Source organism: Grus americana, chromosome 1, assembly GCF_028858705.1.
Source record: "Grus americana isolate bGruAme1 chromosome 1, bGruAme1.mat, whole genome shotgun sequence".
In the NCBI taxonomy this organism is placed as follows: Eukaryota; Metazoa; Chordata; class Aves; order Gruiformes; family Gruidae; genus Grus; species Grus americana.
Window position 1 is genome coordinate 64,043,734 of NC_072852.1, and position 23,829 is coordinate 64,067,562.

General features: G+C 38.9%; 1 protein-coding gene across 5 annotated transcripts in view; it reads left to right on the top strand.

Moving 5' to 3' along the window:
* Nucleotides 1-23,829, top strand: part of KIAA1549 (KIAA1549 ortholog) — a 156,208-nt gene that overhangs the window by 125,967 nt on the left and 6,412 nt on the right. For 2 of the 5 annotated variants that reach the window (XM_054836927.1, XM_054836945.1), the window contains 8 exons: nucleotides 1,869-1,993; nucleotides 7,383-7,588; nucleotides 8,720-8,943; nucleotides 10,062-10,206; nucleotides 11,858-12,187; nucleotides 13,118-13,170; nucleotides 17,072-17,217; nucleotides 19,081-19,235. In XM_054836927.1, coding sequence (XP_054692902.1) covers nucleotides 1,869-1,993; nucleotides 7,383-7,588; nucleotides 8,720-8,943; nucleotides 10,062-10,206; nucleotides 11,858-12,187; nucleotides 13,118-13,170; nucleotides 17,072-17,217; nucleotides 19,081-19,235 — 1,384 coding nt within the window. The remainder of the gene's footprint in view (nucleotides 1-1,868; nucleotides 1,994-7,382; nucleotides 7,589-8,719; nucleotides 8,944-10,061; nucleotides 10,207-11,857; nucleotides 12,188-13,117; nucleotides 13,171-17,071; nucleotides 17,218-19,080; nucleotides 19,236-23,829) is intronic. The other 3 variants (XM_054836936.1, XM_054836954.1, XM_054836963.1) reach the window with 3 other exon arrangements.

A 23,829-nucleotide genomic window follows, 5' to 3' on the forward strand; every position in this document is an offset into this window, starting at 1 on the left:
AGAAGCCAACATTTTAATGCTTCCCTTGAAGACAATAATGAATTATTGATCAAATTTGGAACAAAGATATTTCTTTTTTTAAGAGCATCTAAATTCAAACACCCAAAAAAGAGAATTTCCCTACTCTCCCTCATCCTCCCTTAAGAGCAAATCTCCCTTTAGGCTTAACTGTGGAGATGTTACCATCATCTCTCTAACATGCTGACATGCCCATGTCAGCTTGAGATTTAAAACATTTATTCCCTGAGGCAGAAGTTGAAATGTGAAATGATAGCATAGTGTGTTATGTTGGTTTTAGCTGTTTTCTGTTTTGTGAGGAAATACAGAACTCAGTTCATGACAATGCTGTTCAAGGCTGTATGTTGCATGCTAGAAAATATAGTGGTGATGTGAGCACACGTTCTGTATCTGTAAAAAACAGCAAACAAGAAAAACAACGGAGTTAAGAAAGCATGGCATCTCTAGGCTCCAGCGGAGTTGAACCTGTTGTTTTGGCTTGAGAGGACACAACTGTGTATTCCTCAGCACTTATAAAGAATAACTGATGTTGACTCAGCACTATTTATGTTCCTATAATTTACTTAATGATAATTTAGATAGGCTGAGGAAAGAGTATGAAGGAAAACAAGGCACAATGAGGTGAAACAGAAAGTCAGTAGCAGACCTGGAAACAGAACTCCAGCCTTATACTCTGCTGAACCAAGACAAAGGTGATGGAGACAATAGCTCTGCCCACCCTTTCCACCTTAGAAAAGAGGAAAAGATGCAATGGTGCAGAGCTGTAAGCTCATTGAGAACCACTTCTCCTTATTTCCCTGCTAATTTTTTTTTTTTTTTAATTGGGATGTGAATTATTAGTATTACTGTCCTGCAGAAAAGAATGAAAAACAGAGTTCAATTATCAGTTCATTGTTCAGGGAGGAGTTGAATTTGGAGCATTGCCTGCTGCAAGAAGTTGTTTTAACTTTCAGTGAACTTGTCCGGCTTGGTGTAGTGATCCTCGTCTGTGTGCTCTAGGCAGGTTGATGCTTAGCCAGGAGCCTCAGTAACTAGTTCAGATATCCATCTAGCCCAGCCAAATCTTGCAGGTAACAAGGTTAATGCACAGACTAGCAAACACTTTCAGTGATCAGCTCCCTGCAGGAACAGAATACGAATGTTCACAAGACAAAATGGTCACTAGAGACACTGTCACAAAGGCTGATCCCATATGAAGACAGGCTTTGGTGTCAGCTGGGCAGTGGTGTATGCCCTATATTTTTGCTATTTTTATACTATCTGAATAATTTTACAGCTGAAGTATTTGGTTGGGGAAAATCTTTATGTTTTTCTGTAATCACCCACAAAAATTAGGAACACAGCGATTGTAATTTGTAGGTAACAAATGTTTTTAAAAATCTCGTGACTGCGTGGATAAATACATAAAAGTACCATTTCTGAATGGCCCTATGTTTAAGTAGTCAGGAAAATAGGCACATGGACTTGTATTAGCAAGAGAACACCAAGTTAGCAAGTCTGAATAATAGACTAATTACCTGTATGGGTTTCATATTTTTAATATAATTCCTTTCTGTCTGAAAAGTAAACTGCTACTTATGAATGCAGAGTGTTTGCTTGAAATATATTTTAAAGGAAAGATTAGTTAATAATCTTGTCATGTGTGAATCCTGTTGCAGTGAGTTTTCACACACAACAGTAACATGGCAATGAATATCTAACTATGATAATTTATTATAAATTTACTTATAAACAGAGGAAAATATTAGCAGTCTTCACAAGATACTTTAGCGTAGGATTCTTTGCTTGTGAGAACTATGACCCTTTGCAAACTTATGTTACATTTGTTTGTTTTTTAATGTTTGTGGCAGAGTTTCACCATCAGATGCTGATTCCACAGCAAGTGAACAATCCAGTGGGAGAGAGACAGGAGAAGAAACTGCAAGACCATCAACTGTTGCGAATGAGGGCAAACCACGCAGAGCAGCAAAGAAGGGTTTGTTACTTTTTTTTTCTTGTGTGCACTAGCAGTGCTTTACTCTGGTTGAAGAGTTACTTTAGTGCTGTAACTTTTCTAAACTCATCTTTGGATGGTAATTTTTCTGGATGCATTGCAGAAAATGTTCTTCCTCTCCTTTTTGACTTAGTTTCTTCTGTTGAAACCAAAGATCTACGCATTCCTTTCATTCCAGCAAGCTTTTGAAACTAATGGCTTAGTGGGAATGAATCTTCCCTCCTTTTCTCTCCCACACACCCCCAGCAAACCTCTTTCCATTTAGGCCTAATTGTGGCTTTCATGGTAGCAATCTTGCAAGCAGTTATATGGGCAGTAGAGGTCACAGCAGGACTTGATACAGCATGGGTATGTGTCTGTAACTGTAACTTTGAAAAAGTGAGATTAAAAAAAAAAGAGACCAGAGGGGTAAAAGTTTTACAAATAAGTTCTAATTCAGACATCAAAATGCCTTAATGATTATGCTTTAGAAAGATGCAAATCCAATGCTAATATGTTAATTACAGTGATTTTTTTTTTTTTTTTGAGGGAAGGAACCCTCTTCCTTCCAGTTAAAGTGTCACCATTTGTCTTGGAGGTACCCTAAGACATATTTCTTTCCTCATTGAAAAGTTGATTAAATGCTGCAAACTCACTTTTTTTTTGAACATTTAAACATTCTTTTAAATTCTTTTCCTATTTAAAAGTGTGTGGTTAACTGCTTACACAAACACTAAGGGTTTTTTCTGAGAACCTTTTGGGTTTAGATGGCTTGTTCCTTGCTCGAAGTTTTAGTTACCATATCTTTGCATTAAATCACAATAGCCTTCCCAGAGAAAATCCTGATACTAAATATCTGCTAAAGGAGCCTGTGATATCCCCATCTGGTCTTAATACACATGGCCTTGGCAGCAGCAGAAACTAAGGAGAAGAAAATACTGACCACACTGTGAGCAATCACTTGTGTATATTGAATGTTTTCCCACGTACTCCGTGAAATACCAGCTGAGATGTAAAGATGACTACTGAGGAGTGCGATGCCAGTGAAATTCAGATCGTAGCAGACAATCTTCATCTTTTTGCTTATGTTGAAGAAATGAGATTGAGGAATATGTAAGATAGTTTACATAAACTGCTAGCTCTTGAGTGACTAAACAGCAAGTTAAATAGCATATGATTCTTAAACTTTCGTAATGTGGACTACTCCTGGAAGAGCAAGGGTGATGGAGCAGGCTTTCCTCTGACAAACATGTAAGAAAACAAAGCACAGGACCTGCTAATGTGACTAGAAAGTTAATTCAGCAGGCGGTGCATGCTGTATGTACTTTACACAATTTACAAAAAGAAGATTCTGTACTGACGCTGTATGTGTTTTCAGTGCCTTAGATTTGCACTTAGGACCAAAACTCATGCCCAAGTACATATCTAGGAAAACAATTATGCTATGACAGAGCTTATCTCAGGATGGTTTATGAATTGCTTCAACTTTGCTGACTTCAATTCTGTTGCCCGGATTTAGTGCTCTCCCATTTCTTCTTGCCTGGGAACTCCATTTTTGTCTCTTCATTTTCCATTTGGCTTAAAACCCTTATGTAAGGTTTAACATGTCCTTTGGGTGTAGAAGTGTTAGCTATTGCTGCTTCTGAATTATCTGGCAAAGGCAGCAAGGATATTATGTAAGATATACCTGTCATGCCCTTATTGGATCAAATACACGATTTTTTCAGGATTTGATGCATCTAGTTTGGTAATCATAAGGACTATTTTTAGCATTCAGAATTGGAGGCACTGTCTGCAGAGAGCTCACTCTCTCTTAAATGGCAGATTCAGCTCCCTTTTTGTGCAGCTGAGGCTCGACAGTTTGATCCAAGTTCATGCATTTCATTCAAAAGTAAATGCAATCATCTTACTGCTGTGTTTTTTTCCAGTTGCCATTCCAGCTGAATTATTTGCAATAATTACTGTGTTGTCTCTTCTTTTTCCTTTATGTTGTCAGGAGCAAACAGAGTGGGTAAGTAACCAGAGCTGGTAGTTGAGTACAAATATGAATAAAGGTGCTGGGGTAGCTGCAATTATATCTTGCGGATGGAAGAATTTGTCTTCTGTGTCTAAAAAAACAGAAGTGCTTTTGAGCTCTTGAAGTATAAAAAATTCTCAGTAACACAAATTACAGTCATCCAATTTAGGCACATTTTTCTAATTTCCTCCCAATTCTTTCAAATTATTGAGGAAAACATCACTATGAAAGAAGCAAAAGTGAGACAGCTGTTGGTCCTGAAACTTTATATAAACAAGTTACAGATATTGTTAGAGTTAGTGTCATTAGTGGAAGCCTGAGACTTTGCAGGCTACCTGCAAAGCAGCACAAATATTTTCTCATGAACTAGTGTTTTTCTGGTCAGGACTGAGACATAGCAAAGATGGGGCAGGAGAAAACTGACACTGTCTTTTATAATGCGTACCATATCTAGAGAGAAATTAAGGACTCTGTCGTCTGATAGCAGTTTCCACCTTGTAGTAGTACAGAAGGATGGATATAAGGCTGGCTATGATGCTTTCCATTGTTGGGTTTGTACAAGTCATCTGCTGCATCCTGGGGACATAACCTACTGGGATACAAAGAAGCTGTGTGAAATTTATCTGAAACTGCATACTCTGACATGATTCAAATACCAGTGGATCAGTGGAAGATTCTCATTGACTTTACCTGATTTTGGATTAGGCTTTATGCACCTTGGTTGCTGTGTGTCTCATTTTTATTTCAAGAGGATGCAGGAAACAATAGCTTTTCTCTATCTCCAGCTGTATTGGTTTTCATATGAAATCATAGCTTCCTGCAGAGCAATTCATTTTCCTGACATTTCAGTTCAATTAGTAGTTTCAACCCAGGGAACAGTGATGAACATTGATCTTGACATGTGACCTATATGGACGAGTTGTTTAAACATGTTCTGTCCATTATTTGGGTATTAATTCCTTTTCATTATTCTTCAGCCTCAGCTGTCTAGTCTGAGATCCAAATTTCATTCATATAATCCCATCTGATAGCTTTAGAAGGAAGATTTTTTTAACCATGGACAATAGTGTACTATAATAACTTGGAAATGAGAAACCATTCTTGCTCTGTCGAAACTTTTAAAGGAACTCATTCATGTGTTGAGCTAGAAACCATTTTTCCTGTTGTTGTATGTGTACAGCACTGTGCCGTTCCTGGCTTATCTACTTGAGTGTACTTCCATCTTGGTTTGTATTTATAGACACATTCAGTGTATGCACACAGAGAGGATTTAAAGGTCAGATGCAGCTTATGGGGTTTTTTTTTTGTGTGTGTGTGCACCTTTTCTGCAAAAGAGAGTAACACATGTTATTACTGTAGAGCCTTACCAAATTTGACAGTGGGACTTTTGGACAGTTTTACAAAATGAGTTTAAGAACCCTTTCAGCTAAGAGGCCTCTGCCAAGTACTCGTTTATGTGTGCACAAGGAAAGGTTGTGGATGAAATTATACAGATTCAGAGTGAATGCTCAATGTAATTGAATATATTAGAACTTACCAAGTACTGTGAAAATAACCTTAAAATTAAGTTGGAGGTCAGTGACCTTTGAGAACTTCTGTTCAACTGGAAAGACTGGGAAAAAATACTATTGTATAGGGAAAACAGAAAGATGGATGCAGAAGTTCAGATTTCCATTCAGGATCGCTCCGAGGGATTCACACTAACTACTTAATATATCTTGTGCCCCTCTCTCTGAGAGGTGATGCTTGCATGCTTCTGAGAAGTGCATGAAGATGGGGCTGTGAAGATGACAAATGGTAAAGATCATATAAATAGCTGCAGAAGAGAGATAGATATATTTCATTTAGACTCTGTGTCTTCAAAACATTTGGGACACAGAGATCTTGAGTGGAACTGTTTACTTTCTTTTTAAGGACACTTATATAGGAAAGTCACATTTATAAATGATGCATGCCATTTATAAATATGTACATTTGACAATGCATTGAGCAAATTTGAGAAATAAGAAAAACAAGAATTTTGCTTAGCTTATGGCCAGATTGCTTTCTAGCCCAAAAGTAATGTGCTGTGAATATAATAGTGTTCTATTGCTCTCTTCTCCTGCCACCTTCTTGTGCTAGAAGAGGGAAGCAAAGGAGTTAAGTCATCTGCTGTGATCTTCTACAGAAGATACCATTCACTCTTCTGAGCCTTATATTTCATTACCTGCGTGTGTTGCAAATTGATCAGAGCAGTGTCTGTTTTCTTTTCCTTCTCATCTGTTGGAGTTGGATCAGGTTGATCAACAATTGATTCTATATCGGAATCAAATCAGATTCTCCTTCTGATTTGAATCTGAGAACCATAGCCCATTATTAGAAGTCTGTGCAAGGATGTGGGACTTTGTCCCTCTAGTCTGTTGTGTTCCTCCATAAGAAGAGTCACAAATCTTAATCTCTTGTTGCTTGTATTTCATGGTGAAAAACAGTTTGAAAATGTGTGGTGTTACCATGTGAAAGAGTCAAAAGATTATTTCGCAAGTCTTCAATAGTTTTGCAAGCTGAATCCACATAACGGTTCCTGTTGTAGGCCTAGCTCCAGCAAAACAATACTTAAATATGTGCTTAACTGTGAAGCACTGGGGTGATCCTACAGATTCCAAGTCTTTGAGGGTGATGACCCATTTCTGTTGAAGTGATTAACTGTTGGCAGGAGCAGGGCCGCAACTTTCACATGTATCGGTTTCCATAATATCTTTTGCTGATTGTATTTGAGTTGATATAACCTCCTCAGCAAATTGCAACATGGCGATATTTGTGCAGCTTGCTTATTACTGTGTGAACTGTTTATCCTGTCGCAGAGAAGAAAACAGTGCTTTAAAAACTTCAATAAGTAAAATGTCTGTAAAATTAGTTGTATTTTATGTGGATATCTAAAGGGGTTTTGTTTAGTTTGTATATGAGTCTTTCTATCACTTAAGAACTGCATTTTGCAGTGAGACATCTTTTATTGCTCTTTGAACCTCCATTTGAGGAATTTGCATCTCCTTAAGTACTGATAAGAAGAACCATTGGCAGTGTGTACTTTTAACAGCTTTTTATGGAGCAAAGTAGACTGAGATTTTGGGGCTTTGCAAATGCCAAGAGCTTGATTTACAGAAATAAAGAACGACAGCTCACCTTCTGGAGGTACAATGGAAAAATGTTTACAATTTGCAAACCAGTGGGTAAACTTGTTGTATGCTAAACGTGAATCAGCTGGAAGGCCTATAGGGCAAATTAAACACGGATGGAAAACATGGCGTAGTCCTGTAGTATAGCATCAGTAGAGCTTAACATTTGACTGAGATAACCCTAGCAGCACTACTTTACTCTGTATTTGTTCTGGTGATTTAGGACCCCCTCAGACCAGCAGTGGAAACGAGCAGCACTCGTCAGCCTCCATCTTCGAACATGTGGATAGGATGTCGCGTTCCTCAGATGCCAGCAGACGCGTCCCAAGCAAGATCCAGCTGATTGCTATGCAACCGATGGCAGCACCTCCAGTTCAGAACTCGGTGCTTTCTGATCGAGTAGCAGAGACCAACAAAATTAATAAAGAGGTATTTTTAAAGTGCTTTGAATGTTTGTGGAGGATTGTATGCCCAGCCAAGAGGGAAGTGAAAAGTATCCAGTTTCTTGTTATCAGCAGTTCCTCATTCATTCCTGAGGAGTTGAATTTTGACAAGTTACAGGAATAATCCTGTTTCCATCCAAAGAGATAATCTGACCTGGTTTTAAGAGATATCTAAACTAAAACTTAAACACAGAGAGGGGCAAATTTGGTCGTCTATTTGTGTCCTTTTTATGCTTTTGGGAATTTTTATGAGAGAATACACAAAAATAATTTTTTATTTGGTTTTAAATTCACAGCTGCAGATGTGTTCCAGAACTAGTCTAGCACAGGCAGAGCAGTAGTTGTTACCTGATCTGGTGCCCAAGTTTCTTCCATTGATCAGAATAATTTCAGTGAGTGTGGGCCAGGACTTAAAAGTGTGCTGTTATGGTAGCTTTTTGATGATGAGCTATTTGATGATGCAAAATAGCACAAAAAAAGGTGGGAGAGGAGCATGAAAGCTCAGCCTGCAACAAGACATAGAGCTGATAACATCATGTTCATCTAGGGACCTGGACCCTTGTATTGCTGCTACGTTTCTGCATAACTTGTGGTGACCTCTCACACTTGGCAGAGGCACCAAGTTATGAGTTCAGTCAGCTAAGTTCTTGCTTCTTACGTGATGAAGATCATTAAAGGGAATGGGTGACAGACATCAACACTATTGATCAACTGTATCTCTGTTTGACAAGCAAAGGTAGATACAGCCTGTACTGATTAGTCTTATTTTTTCAGAGAAGCGTCACTTCTGGCACACAGCAGGAGTTTTTCATGTTCCTCCTGCTTTTTGTTAACAAACTGCCACCTCTCTCTAATTGCACGTGCTGTGCTGGCAATTGTATTGTGTATAATAGTACATCTAGCTAGGGAGACAATGGGGATACTGCAAAATATCCAAGCAAGAAAGTGCATTTACAAATTATGTGATTTACTTTAATCCTTCAGAGATTTGGGGGAGGGAAGGGGAGGCAGGGAGGTTGAGGAGGAGAGGTTTACAGAAGAGCAGCAAAAAGTTCTGTTTGCAAAAACTACAAATGAAAAATGCAGTTGATTTTTTTTTTCCCCTTCCTTCTTTAAGATACAAACAGCCCTGAGGCATAAATCTGAGATTGAGCATCACCGCAATAAGATTCGTCTTCGTGCCAAACGCAAAGGGCACTATGAATTTCCAGTGGTGGATGACGTGGTGGTGGTTGACTCCAAAGAACAGCACAGAATATATCGCAAGGCACAGATGCAGATTGACAAGATCTTGGACCCTGGAGGCAGTGTGCCTACCGTCTTCATAGAGCCCAGGAAGAGGTAGGGATTTCAAAGATGGGAAAGAACAATTTTCTTTTAGAGTCAGTGTCCAAAGTACATCAAATGTGTACTTCAGAACTTTCAGAGCTTAAAATCATTTTGATCATTGAATTTGAGTTATCTAGGTTGAAAAGGTTTGAGTTGTTCTAAACATCTTTATTTCAGTATATGCTAGTATGTTTTGTTTTCAAATTATTCTTTTACAAGTTCTCAGTGGAGAATTCTTGATAAATAAACCCAAACATATGAATACTGTCTTTAAAAATATTAGTATTTGCTCTGTCATTTGTTTGAATAATTCTTGTGTGGTGTAGAGGGATCAAAATTGCAATATAAGCAGTAAAAACATACACGGAAAATATAAACTGCAAGAAATAGTATTTTTATAAAGGAGGGGGAAGATGCAAAATAAAGAAACCCTTGAGCAACTTAAAAAGCATGAAGATTCTGAATTTTAAGGCAAATTCACAAATGAACAAGATAACCTTTTACGTATTCCCTCTGGGTAATGAGGCACATTTGTCAGACTCACAGATCTGCCTTCCTGGCCTCTTATTTTCAGAGAAAGTCTGTCCTGGGCTCTGTTTAGGGCTTATGAATACTGGCACTTTGTTCCTGGAGCACTGGTACCCTGTGACTGCTTCTGCACTGATAGAACGTAGCTTTTCTCCAGCTACCTGGGTTCCTCTGCTCGTTCACCTGGGAGGGTTACACCCAACATGCATAAAGCCTTGTGGGCAGCATGGTCTGTTCTGCTACTGCAAACGTGTCGGACATCCGTCTGGGAGGTCTGGAGAGGCACTGGGCAGGGGCTGGAGCACTGACAGCTTTGAAAGATGAATGTAGACGGGGGGGTGACACTGGAGAGAGTTTGAGGGAGCAATGGGACAGTTTGGAGAGCTGCCAATGAGAGTGTTACTAGGAGAACCTTGAGGAGAGAGATTCGAGACTAACTAATGGGACTGGCATGAAAAACTGGGAATGGCAAGAGAAACAGGGCTGAGGGAATGGGCAGAGGAGTTCAACCTTGAGTGGGATGAGAAGAATTGCAAAAAGAAGTGTGATTACCTTTGTCTTGTTTGTTTTTTCTCTCTGCTTTTTGTTTTCTTCCTGTTAAGTTCTCGTGCAAAACGTTCTCCCAAGCAGCGCCGGCGACATCAGATAAATGGTAGTCCGATTGATGCAGAAAAGGACAGGTTAATCACAACTGACAGTGATGGGACATACAAAAGGCCTCCAGGAGTCAATAATTCTGCATATATTGTATGTATGTCTCTCTAATGACAGGAATGTTCTGATAATTTTAATGACAGTTGTGACATTGGGAGGTTTTTGGCCTTCTGACCATGGTCTATATGGCTGATTTCAGTTGCATGTAGTTACCATGTAAATCCAAGTGAAACAAGGATTTCATTGGCAGTCTGTCAGTATTAATACGTGGCAGAATTTTACTGCTTCCTTGATATTAAAGAGGCCAAGAACCAGTACCTTGTTTTCATTAATGCCACTGTGTTATGCACATGAAAGCGTGCTTGGCATGTTCCACAATGTCTTGAACATAGTTTCACTCTAGTCCAATTTGCTGGATGTTATATATTCATATGTTACAGAAAATTTCATCCTTTGCTCTCACAGAGTGGAAGACTCAGTTCCTTTCATGAGAAATTTTCTCATCTTTAAAATGTGGGAATTAATTATTAATGAAAGAGAAACATGTCTTTGTACTACAGTAACTTGAAACAATTCTAGTACAATGTCTTGAAAATTAATTTTGTTTCCTGTCTAAAAAAGGCAAAGACACTGAAGAACGCTTCGGTTCAGTCGTATCCACATCACAAACTGTATTTAGGCATCTTTAACCACTTCTAAGCAGACTTTACTAAGCCTAATGCTAATACTGGAAACCCCTGGACAGTCTTCATCTTGACAGATGGTTTAATAATTTTAAGAATTTCACCATTTGCTGCATATGCAGTTAGGTGACTACAGTGTTGATTTCTGCAGTTTCCGTCTGCCTTCAAACAAGAGTGTGATGATTTTAATGTTGTGCTGCAGCAGAATGAATTATCATCTGAAGCTGTTTAATTAAGACATGTCACACAGCAAGCTCAGCCCTTTGGCATCTGTAGCGAGACAGTACTCAGAATGCAAGTTCCTGATGAAGTAGAGGCTTTTGCATTTTGACAACTGATTTTGCAGTCTGCATGCAGTGGTAAGAATGAGCTTTGATAATAGGGCTGCTGCTGCAAAGCTCATTTAATTTCCTGTTACTGATGAACAATAAGCCTGTGCGGTAAGATTCCAGGTAGTAATTGCGATGCATGCCTCAGGTATTGCTGCTATGAAGCACTTACATGAATCCCATTCAGGTGATGCGCCTAAGTTCAAGTTCCATGCAGGTAACCACTTAGTTGCTTAACAGCGCTCTCTGTGTGTTTTTCTAGGAGGTAATAATTGTTTAATATTACTGCTGATGTGGTCAATTGTAAGCTAAAGACTGAATTAATTTCTTGGAACTGCAAAAGCTCCAGAGAAGTCAAAGAAGTAGACAGAGCTGATTGTCTCTTTCTGGGTGGAGTAAACGCTCTCTGCACGACTTCATTATGTGCTTGCAAACCACAGGATTTCTGTTATAGCTGAGTAACTCCTGCACAAAGCTCCACTGCCGTATCTGAGATCAGAGTCTTTCAGATCACACTGAATGAAGTATTTGAACAGCTGGTGTTACGTATGTGCGCGCAGAAGTGGGGAGGGTAAGGGGCAGGTTTTGTCCGGCACTGGTACTTGTGCCATTTATCTCATTGTGGTTCTGGCGAAGAAAATGTTGCTCAGACTTAAGGCCCACAGGAGCTTGAAAGCTGGCTGATTACATCTTCTCTGTGGCTGCCCTTCACCTTCTTTCCATTTCCTTCAGTCTGATCCAGACTTGCCTCCGGAACCTCAGACATCATCTTCAGCTGATCTGGGGAAGTTCCCCGGCTTGCCTTCCCACCCAGTCTCCCAGTACATCCCACCACAGCCATCCATTGAAGAGGCTCGGCAAACCATGCACTCACTGCTGGATGATGCTTTTGCGCTGGTGGCTCCCAGCAGCCAAGCAGCCAATTCCACGGCCGTCACACCACCCGGGGTCTCTGCAGGACAGCCGGTAAACAACACTCCTGCTCGAGCAGGGAGGGGAACCACATGCACCCAGTGGGGATCACCTTATGGTCCAACTCAGGCAGTAAACAACCCATTTAATGTGAGTGATTCAACTTAAAAGGCTTTTCTGGGCAAGTAGTTAGCACCAGTTGAGCCATGGTCACTGTTATTGTGTCCTTGCTGTCAGGACTTATCACAAATGTGGAACAGTTTCTGGAGCAAGGAGGATTCAGAAATGACCGTCACAAGATCCTTTTTAAGCCATTTGGATTTTTTTCCCTTTTCCCATCCCAACCACAAGAGAAGATAGTAGTTCTCCTCCTTTAAGATAACTTTTCTGTTCTCAGTTATGATCTTTCACAGATCAGTCTTGTTATGTCCAAGAGTAAAACCTTATTTTTTTTAAATATATGTGCTAGTTCATATTTTGACAATGAAAAAAGGATGTATTTGCCTTCGGTCGTATTTTTCAGCAGGGCATCCAAATGCTTTGAGGAGGTGAGGGATATGGAAGCAGTATTTCTGTGTATGATTTTTTGCATTTTATGGGGCACTGAGACACATGGATAATCTTTTAGGTCATCTAGAGTTCCACAACAATTCAAGTTCATACAAGTACAAGTTTCATAATGTCATTGAACTGTTGAGTCCAAGCCCCGTGGTCTCTCTGATGCAGTCTGATACTGGTTGAGGTATAAAGAGATTTCCAAATACAAAGCTTGATTTGCTGTAAGTTTTAAGCTGAGTAAACATTGGAGCAGCCCTTGATCTTCTCCAAGTGAGAGAAAGTATTTTTGAAAGGTTTTTAAGTTAAGACTCTGATGAGACAGAAGAGACTGCTAGCCCACTGTAGCAGTGATTCCCAGATCTTCTTGGGCTGCTGTGTTTGTAAAACTAAGCTCTTATGGCTGCAATCAAGTCACACATACAGGCCTAGTGATCTCTGCCATTCATCACTTAAAAGACTGACAGTGGACTTCCCAGGGTATGTATTTTGATTTTAATTTGAATTTTTTCATTCTTCTGACAGAGATATGTGGAATTTGGAATGACTCCACCAACAGCACCAGGTCTCCTACCAAGGTAGATTTTCACTGATAGAATTATCATTTATTATTTTCCTTGCAATTCCTCCAGAGTTCTAACTGGCACTGGTATATTATTATGCAAAGTACTGTATAAATGAGAAGTAACAGGAGTCCAGATCCAGCCTGTGTAATCTATTTATGTGGCATGAATGAGACATGCATGCTGTATGGAATCCAAGCCTCCATTTAAAAGAAATGTGTTTCTAGCCCCTTGGCTATAGAGATATCCTTCCAAGTACTGAGTAAACCACTGAGTTTCAGCTTTTAGAGAGCCTGAAACAGTTACTCAGATGTATATAATTCTCCCAATACTCTCACTTTCATCTTGTTTCTGTAGCCTCAGGGCAACGCTCACTTGCAAAAGCTTTCAGATGACTAACAGATTAATTCTATTTTTAACCAAGTTGAGAACAAATTACAGAGCATGGTGACCCTCACAGAGAAAGCTTGCCTTGCAGGCCTATTATAAAATCAGGGGGAAGAATGAATTTTCCATCTTCTCCTGGCCTTGCCAGAAGAAAACAGTTGTCCATGTGACTGTTAATTCCACGTTTGGTGTCTGTGTTTAATTACACATGAAGTTGGACTCTTGAGTCATGGTATGGTCAGACTTGTCTCACCCTCTCCAAGCTGCCACAGCCAAGGTGGTAAAAAGGTGGCCTCGTGCTGCGCTCTCGTTACCTTCTTACAGCTCACCACATGAGATGAAATCCCACTGGTATCAGTGTCGTTCATTAGATTGCATCTGAAGTCTTCACTGCCTTGGAAACTTGATGGTTAAATGGATATGAAGAACTTTCCTCTACTCATTCTTCTGCAACCTGATTCTGAAAGGTCCAACTAGAAAAGGAGGCACATTTTCTTACTTAGATCTTGGCTGAAGGTGACAGTTTCAGTGTGCGTGGAGCATACATGAAACAGCACACAGTATGACATGCAGTGTATTTTTTGTAATTTAGGTTACCTTGAATATATGAGCTTTGAGACTGCCGACGCAAAGCATAACCAATTATTTGTTATTGAGGATTTTCTCTTTGTTGGCCTTTTACGCATTCAGGGAAAATGTGATAAATTAATCATGAAAGTGCTGTAACCCACATTAATACACTTGAGCAAGATAGTGTCTTTGCAACATATTTTTTGTTCAAAAGTTTATCAACTTTTATCCAGGCACTCTGGATTTCTGTTGGTTACAGATTAATGGCATCATTATTAACAGTTTAAATGCTGGCTCTGCCAGTGCCAGCAGATTAAGTTTACAATTTCCAAAGTCATTGACCTTAACAGGAAGAATTCCTTTAAATTTTTGTTAAAATAGAAGATTTCCTAAAGCTTGGTCAGTAGAAAACAAGGAAAGAGTTGTCATGGTTGTGGAGTAGGGGTTATGCTCAAATTCAGAAGATAATGACAAACAAATCAATAGAAACAGTGCGCCAATTAGAGGAAGGAAAAATAACCTGAGGTCAGTATGATTAGGTGGCATGTATCAATGTCATAGTCCATTGGCTTAAATATCCAATGCACGGAATAATAGTTGGGTGACCGTACTGTTCCCTTCTCTGTACAAATGCAGTCAGCATCTTTAATGGGGTGGAACCAACCTGGATAAAACAAATTAAATGTAAAAGACCTAGGTCACATAACAGCTAGGCAAACAAAGCCACAATGAACAGCTTTTACCAGAAAATGAACGTTGCATCATGCAACAGAAACAGACATACTTAGCTATAGTGAATTAGTGGTGTAAAATTGATTTTTGGGGCGGTATATCCCCACTTAACTAACTGGAGATTAATTTTTTTCTTGAATGTGCAAAAATGGATTGAAGGCTGGGTCTCAGTCTGGAAATAAGAAGGCCACTAGGAAGCCTGTATGATATAGATTCAGAGCTGTATCCCATTTTCATACTCTTCTGCTGATCTCTGATTGTAAAGAGTAGCTGTATCTATCTATTATAAAGAAAACTGAGAAGAGGGGGTGATGGGTTATTAAACGTGCACCTTTCAAGTACAAACCCATCAGCAATAAAGGATATTCTTCCTGTCCCGTGAAAAATTTGCACATTTGCAGTAATGTTGAGAAAATATTTTCTTTAGATAACATCAAAAAATTGTGGTAATTTATCAGCTACAAGATTCCAGCTCAGCTTTGCAGACGTCAAGTGCCAGATGATCACATCCTTAACTGGTTACAGTGATTAACATAACAGAAGTGACATTGTTAAACATTACCTACCCATTCAGGCATTTATTTTAACTAGTTTGTAAATCTGGTTGGAAATAGTTTCCTTTGGATCTGCTGAGTGGACAAGTGGGATTGTATGCAAGGGCACTGGGGAAATTCTGGCAGTTCCGCAATGGGATTGTTGTAGCTTGAGCCCCTTATACCTCCTCCATTTAATACTGTATGCCAAGTAGCCAGTACTTCAATTTACAGTTACTTGTTTGTGCTTTATTAGGCTCTTATTTGGTTTTATTAGGCTATACATTACTGTCAGCTTTCTTTGCTATCTGGCTGTGATATAAAATTATGGTTAGTTTTCCAAATAAAGCACAAATCAAGAATAATTTGAATTAGATGCAATCACGAGATTTTTCCTGTAAAACAAAAGGGTATAAAACTTAGGTCTTGAGGAGTGGGATAGGTTGCAGTCCATAGCCTAGAAGGGCTTAGATGCCGTTGTGGTAAAAGACATACAAAACTCATCCCTGCTCCTCACTTTGTGTAATTTCATATGCCTGACTTACGATATCCTGTTTGTCTCACTTTGCTTCTTTTATACTCACCTGTGAGAGGCTCCTTCAGAAAATGATTTAGTGAACCTAATCTTTTGCTTTGAATGCCTCTTGAGGAGTGTGTCTCTCTTCTTTGATCATACCTGGAGTCTAAGAGAAACTAGCCTGGTAACCTCCAACACCTGAAGGTTGGGCATCCACACCTCCACTATATTGACAGGAATCAATAATCCTTGAAAACTGAGCTGCCCATCAATCTTTTAAAATATAATCTCTCCATGCCAGGGTTAAGATATGTTAATAGGAAGCATCGGAAAAGCAGCATTTCCATCTCCTTCTGTACTCCTGTTCTGTGAATGAATTATAGGGTTTCTTTTACAAGTCCTATTACCTTGGCACAGTTGATGAAGTTAGATTGATGGCACTTCCTGTTGTTAACTCTTTTCAGGAAATATATAACAATGACTACCAGCACCTGCCTGAATTATAGGAAACATTAATATTAGTATACATTGCATCTCTTCATATCTGGTAAAGACAGCTTTGAGTAGTTTGAATCTTAAAGAGCAAAGTTTTGAAAATATCCTGAAAAGTTATCAGAATGCTCAGTGAAATAATTATTCTTCATGAAATACACATGTAATGCAGTTTGTATGGTTTGGCTTAGACCAAAACTGTGTGCTCAGAAACTCTTGAGTAAGAATCATATTTCTTGCTAAGGTAAGAAGCAACATCACTACTGAAGTGTTCTTTTTCTTTTTCTTTTTCTTTTTCTTTTTCTTTTTCTTTTTCTTTTTCTTTTTCTTTTTCTTTTTCTTTTTCTTTTTCTTTTTTTCTTTTTCTTTTTCTTTTTCTTTTTTACATTGAAGATGCTTTTTTCCCCAAGTGGAAAACAATATCTGTGGACTTTTTTCTCTGCATTGAGGAGGCTGCAACATGTGAAAAACACATATGTGAAATTTTGGTAGAGTTTTTAACTCCTATGCCTGTGCAATGTAGGTCGTGAAGGAGGAGTATGTTCCTTGGATGTAATTATTTTCATAAACATTTAAGGTTAAAATGTACATTAAAAGGCCTTATAAAGAGTTGTTGCATTACTGTATTATTGCTTCTGATTAGGCAATTCAGTTATTGTGATATTGAGTCCTTCCTTTTCCACAGGCAGAACTTTGGGCCAGGTTTTCTTCAACCTGCAGAGTTAATGCACCCAGACCAGCAGCCGCCTGAGGTTCAGTATTCCTCCAGAGGGATATACTCAGAGGAAATGCCATCAGTGGCACGGCCACGACCAGTTGGAAGCACTGCAGGTACACTTCATTTAAGTTGAATATGCGCTTAAGTTGAATATGCAGTAAAATAACTGATCCTTTTCCGTATCTGCTCTGAGCTCACCATTAAGAGGTCATTCTCCTTCAGCTACTACACTTGAAATGTGGTCCTTGCCTTCACTGCTAAAAAAGTGATCACAAAGTGAGGTTAATTTTACATTCATAGGATCTTGCAGAAAAAGGCAGTGCTTTGCCACCTTTTTAGTATCTTACGAGCATTGGCTGTCACACAGTGTATTAAAAAACCCCACCATTCTCTAAGAATGGAAATTTACTTAATTGTTTTAGAGCACACAGTGTATGCTAACTTTCCACTGCCGACTATTTCTTTTGTGCTAAATAAGCTAACTGATGCATCCCAAATCAGCCTGCTAAATAACAATTCTTTTATTACTTTTCTGCATCTTTATTTCTCATTGCTCTTCCTAGAATGTGTGCATAAAAGCAGGGTCTTTTAGCTTCTGATGATATTATCTATTGCTGCTGTCCCATATGAAATCACCTTCCCTGATTTGGTTGTGAGATAATTTCCGTAGCACTAGCACTCATCAGTGCTGCCATGAATAAGATTCTAACATCACATGACAATTAAGCAGTAAACACTGATTCTAAGAATAAAAGATTCTATTCTTATGCAAATGCCACAGTTAATTTTCTCCCAGAGAAATGTTTTCTTTGTGAGAAGTTGAAAAAGACTAGAAATACGATCGTATACTCATGTCAGAGTCCTGGTTTTGATAGCTGCTATCCTCTCCCTGTAAATGTTAAATGAATGAGAATGACAGGGATGTAGTGACTATTACAGTTTAATGATGAGCATTTTACTGTCTGATTCACACTGTTCTCTAAATGTTCATGTATATTCTGCTTTAAAGTTTGGAGGCAATTCAAATGATTAGTTTCTGTCCTTCAGCATAATTACACGCAAATATCAAACTTCTCAAATATTGGGGTTTTTTGGGGAGTAAAATATGAAAGTGACCTAACTGTCCATCACGTAAATCACACTGTTGTTTTTGTCTTTTCCTCCCTTTTTGTACATACACGCACACAGAGTTTTCTCTTCTGTATCTGTGGGTTTATTAAATGTGTTTCATTTCTAATGAATAATAAAATAATAATAATAAATTTTGTTCCCCTGTGGGAGGAAATTCAGGAAAAAGGAAAGCATGTTGTTACGTGTCTCTTGCAATTAATGGTGGTGGCTATCCTTGCATGTGTTTGAAAGCAGCGGGAGGGAAGGGAAAGGAGGAGGTTAGCTTTCAGGCTGAAATGAGATACAGTGTGTTCTGACCTTCTCATTAGTCAACGACAGCATCGTTTAATATTTAACCACTAAGTGAAGCTGAAAGAACCATACTCTTACATAGTCATGTATTTTATTCTTCTGGGAGATGAAATAGAAAGCAGTCTGCAGAGTTAGGGTCTTGCCAGTGTGATGCAAATTAAGGTGTACCACAGGAGTAAATGTCTTCTCTTTGCTGCTAAGTAATTTATGTGAAAGCATTGCCAGGGCTTTCAGTAAACACTCTTTGGAAAGGGCTGGCATATTTTTGGAATGAAGTGTAGCCCATGTCTGAGATGCATGTATCTCAACCTCTTCTTTCAGTGCAGTGGCAATGAAAGGCATCACACTCAAATGAACTGCACAAAATGCACATAACTTTTCCTTCTTTATTCCTCACTGACAGCCTTCTTTCTGCTGATTTTTGTATTAATTGCACAGAAACAGAGCTCCACTTTCTTCTTGTTTCCTGCTTCCAACAAAGTTTTATGTTGTCATTTGTCTGCCCTTCAAACTTGACTGTGTATAAAGATGAAAAAACAATATTTGCTTTTAAGGTTCTCAGATACAGCACCTCACTCAGGTGGGAATTGCTAGCAGGATCGGAGGTCAACAAGTGGAGATCCCCTCAGGCAGAGCAGGGCATGGCCAGCCGGGGGGGCCAGGGTGGCCCCAGTACCGTGGAGAGGAGGAATATGCTAGGCGAGATGCAGTGAGTACTGTGTTACACATTTGCATAGTTTCCGAAGTAGTGATATGTTCGGGTATTTTTTTTTTTCCTGTGATTACTGTTTGGAACTTTTCCCCCCTGGAATACTTTCAGTTGCTTCTCTGACATTCTTTGCTTTGCTCTTCGAACCCTTGTTAGCTCTTCTAACTTTTGCTTGCTGTTCTTTCACCTTTGCTTCTCTCTAACTGCTTTCTCTCACTTTACCCTAACCTTTTTTTTTCTCACTTGAGGCCTTCACCCATTAATTGCAGTTCACCCAGTTCTGCTTCTGAGCTCCAGCAGAGGTGGATACTGCTTTCCATTTTCTTCTTTGAAACATGCCTCTGTATTTTGAGATCATTGTAAGTAGAAAACATTGAATTAAATTGTCCCAGATTACCGTCCTAGTTTATATTGGTATAGTTCTTTTGTCTTCTGTATCAGTGCGCAACAGCAGGAGTTAGGGCAACAGAGTAAGGTACATACTTGCACGTAACAGTAGAGGTGTTTCTAAACAAGTTATTTTCTTAGCCTCAGTCAGCAGGATGTGGTATATTAATACATATTCGTTTACAAGTGTTGCCAAGGCAGCCATCGTGATTTCATGTTCTTGGCAGTGGTGCTTCTAGAGGTTGACGTTTCTGATTCAACCAGATGTGTGAGGTTGAAGATAGTATATGGCGTTTCCAGGAAAGATACAGTTGCCCGCTACAAGTCTGTGTTTGATGTACTTGCATCCTGAAGCAGACCGATCTGTGACAGCTTTATTGCAGTATTTTTGAGAGCAACAACTTTATGCTCCTTTTGCTCCTTTGCTTAAACTATCATTTTTCTGGTTTCTTCTTTGAGGGAGGAAGGATCTCCTCCTTTTGCAGTTCACTACTTGAAGATGCTTTGTAGTATTGCATGATCTCAAAATGGCTTTACATAAAGAAAAAACAACAAGATGGGCCTCATCTTCAGATTTTGGTGAAACTGAGCTGCCACCACTCCGAATGAACTTGAGAGGAGCAGCATAAAGCTTTTGAGAACTGGGCACGCTAGAAACAAACTCTACTGATACTATTAAAAAACTTTAACTGTCAGAGCCGAAAGATGTAGTTGCCTAATTTAGCTTGCTATCTGTGCTTGGAACTGTGGTATTTGAGTGCAAGAACATAATGATTTCAGTTTACATCTAGAAGAGCACTTGCATGAGAGATCTCAGTGTCTCTCCTGTTATGTTTTCAGAAGCATCTTTAGGTTACCATTCATTGCCCCTTCTTATCATTTGTCTTTCATTTCTGAAAATGACTTTTCTTTTCTAGATCTGTGGGCCTTTCCCTTCTATCCCTGAAGTGCACATGTTCAGCCATTACTTTCTTAATATTTTATTACTTGAATTGCTAACATATTACTGACAATTCAGTCAGGGACCCATTATCTGAGATGCTGTGCAAACAGTTAGTCTTGATATCAGTTACCTGCACAACCATCAGAGAGTCATTGGCCCAATATAATATGATTTGGTTGCAGTTTGCACCTTCAGTCACCATTTCAGATGGGTACCTGTCACCTCAATCCAGGCTGACTTTCTTTTAATTAATCAGAGTTTAAACACTGCCTTGGCTTTGTCAGAACTTTCTTCTTATTGGTTGCTGCAGTTCATATGTTATTGCAATGTGAATTTCTCAGCTTTCTTGGGTTTGGGGGTTTTTTTTGTTTTTAAAAAAAAGCAAGAGGGAGGACATCATGGACTAAAACTATCTGGGTTGAGTATTGTGTCATTTACTTGTAGGAGAGCTCATCTAGTGAGATAATTCCTCATTCCTGTGAGGAATTCTTTCTTTTTCTTCTTTTTTTTTTTTTTTTTTTTTGCAAAGGATTATTCCCATTTTAAAAAAAAAAGCATTAGTAGATGAGCCCTAGTCTTGTAGTTTTCTGTAGTTAAATAATTGCCTTCAGAGTTTGGCTTCCATCAGGAAACCTAGGACAGAGCTCTAAATTTGTCTTTCCTCCTTTTGGAAAAGAGGATTTTCTTAATGACAGTCTTGCTCCTTATGGTGCAGTATTCAACTGATCCTTTGGAAACAGTCTTACTGTTGCCTCATTCTGAGCAACTTTCTAAAATTAAACTCTGCATTTAGGAAGATTAGATCTAGAGTGCTCTTCTCACCCACAAACTTGTGAGGGATCTTCATTTGCATTCCTGCAATGGCGTTTTCCTCACAGTATCCTCACCTATTATTCCTGCAATCTACACCTTCTGATTTTCTGCTGGAATATGACCTCTCACTTGTATCTCCTGACTCAAAGCCAGTGTACAGGTTGCCAGCAATTACCTTAATTCTCTACCTAGAAGGCCTAGGCAACCCGGATAATTACAGCATTTCCTTAGCTGACACAAAATACAATACTGAGCAAGTGGTCATTTGAGCAGCAGAACAAATGAAGCCTGGTTTCTTACAGATGTACGTACTGTCTTGCATATCTCTACCTCCCTACCACCACCTGACATCACCTTCTGTCCATCTACAATCCTCTGTAGCTCTCCACTGTTCTCCCAAGTCTTCTCCAGGTTTCCAGTGTTTCCCCCACGCCACCCTTATCCTTTTACTCAATTATACTCCAGCTGCCCACCATAGTGTCTCTAAACCATCTCACCATACTTCAAGTTGTCTGTCATGTCCCCTAGCTATCCCCTGTGATATACATGCTAGCTGACAGGTCCAGCTGAGCACAGCCTAACCTGGCCTTTCTGCCACTCAGAAGTAGATTCACTGATAGCACAAATCAGGTTATGTCTAATTAGCTACCTATTTTTGTGATTTTTATAATATATATCTGTTCATACATATACATATATAAATGTATGTGTGTGTATTTATACATCCAATGCAGTTGAAATTGACTGCAGAGTTGGACAGTTATTAAATGGAGATTAACAAATTCACAATGTGATCTCATAAATCTTCATTCCTTAAGAAGGAAGATTCAATAAAGGTATTTTTTGTCAATTATTGTGTACTACTGTAATTATACGGAAGTTTCTGTACCAAAATATCTAATACATATATATTAGATATGTAACAATCTATAGTTTCATTATAGTATTATATAATATATTGATGTGTATTTCTGTTAGGAAAGACATTTAAAAGTTAAAAAAAAACCAGCAAAAATTCTTCCAACCTTTTTACTCTCCTTAGTTTGCTACTGTAGTTTAGTATACGTTAGGTTTCTAAATCAATCCAGTTTTGAAAGTTCTCAGACTTGTTTTAATTCTGATGTTTATACAAGATCACAGCAATACATACTTTTGTTTTTCTGAGATATTTAAGAAAATTTTGATAGCCTTAATCTTAAAAAACAGCTACTGCGGTCATCAGATGTTCTTCCTAACTTCCCTTAAGAAACCATTCTTACGGTGCTAATTCAGTGCAGTGTGAGACAGGAGCTGAATCACATAATGCATTTTAATGTGAAAGTAACCTGAACATAATTTAGGTTGCTGTTAAGACTCATGTGTCAAGGAATATTTGCTTTTAATATATTTTTTTTTCATCTCTTTTCTATAAACCCACTGAGTACTTGTCAGGTTTGCTAACTCTAGACTGCACATATGAATTAGTTTCAGGTTTCACTGCCAAATGAATAATTCTGAACAATCAAGAGACCCATTCATTCCTTTCTGATACTAAAATCATCTCCCTTTTATAAGCAGTAAGACAGGATGTTACTTTATCATTCTTCTATTAAAGCCTCTTTTCCTCTTAATCTCTCTCCCCAAATTAACTGTGTACATGATCAGTCCTGTACCTGAGCTGTGCAAGAGAGTCAGAATCTATTATTAGTTCTACTTTATACAAAACGGCTTAGATTTTATTCATTTGTGTTATGAGAGATGTTAAGGAACATGCCCTCGTGCATTTTTGTGTTCCCTGCACACTGCTGCTGCAGCTGCTCCCGGTCCCCCATATCCTTCCCAGGCTCTGCTTTGTAATCCTTTCATTGCCCCCGCCCTCACCCCCAAATCCTCTTCTAGCTGACCTTGCTGTCCTTTCTTCCCTCACCAGATTGCTCTCTCTGCTACTACGTAAGGTTTATCCACAAAGACAGTGCTCACTAAATCGTGATAACTGTGATCTGAACTTGCTGCAGCTATCTGCTGCTCATCCCCAGTGCAGACCCTTTGAAAGGGGCTTATGCCGCTTTGCTCCCCATTGTGCGTTCAGCAGAGTGTCTTCAAGTCCTTTGTGTCCAGTGTTTTCTTCTGGCTGTCTCTCAGCTTTCAGCAATATGAGGCAAGAGGAAATGGTTGCTTGAGGGACGTCAGCTGGAATTTAGATTTTTGAAATGTACCTCGTTTGTATTCATACTGTGAGTTGGTGCAGTCACCAAGTGTACTGTAAATTCATACTTTGTTTTAGTGTAAGCAGATTTTTTCCAGATAGACAAGCTATAAACTCAGGCTTCTGTTTTGTTTCTCTCTTGTTTTGTAAGAAAATATATGTTACTGAACAAATGCAGAATTAACCCCTTTCTACCCTGAAACAGTGATTGTCCCTAAACTGGAATAGTGTTTCTGAGATATGTAAGACAGCTGTTGAGTACAGAA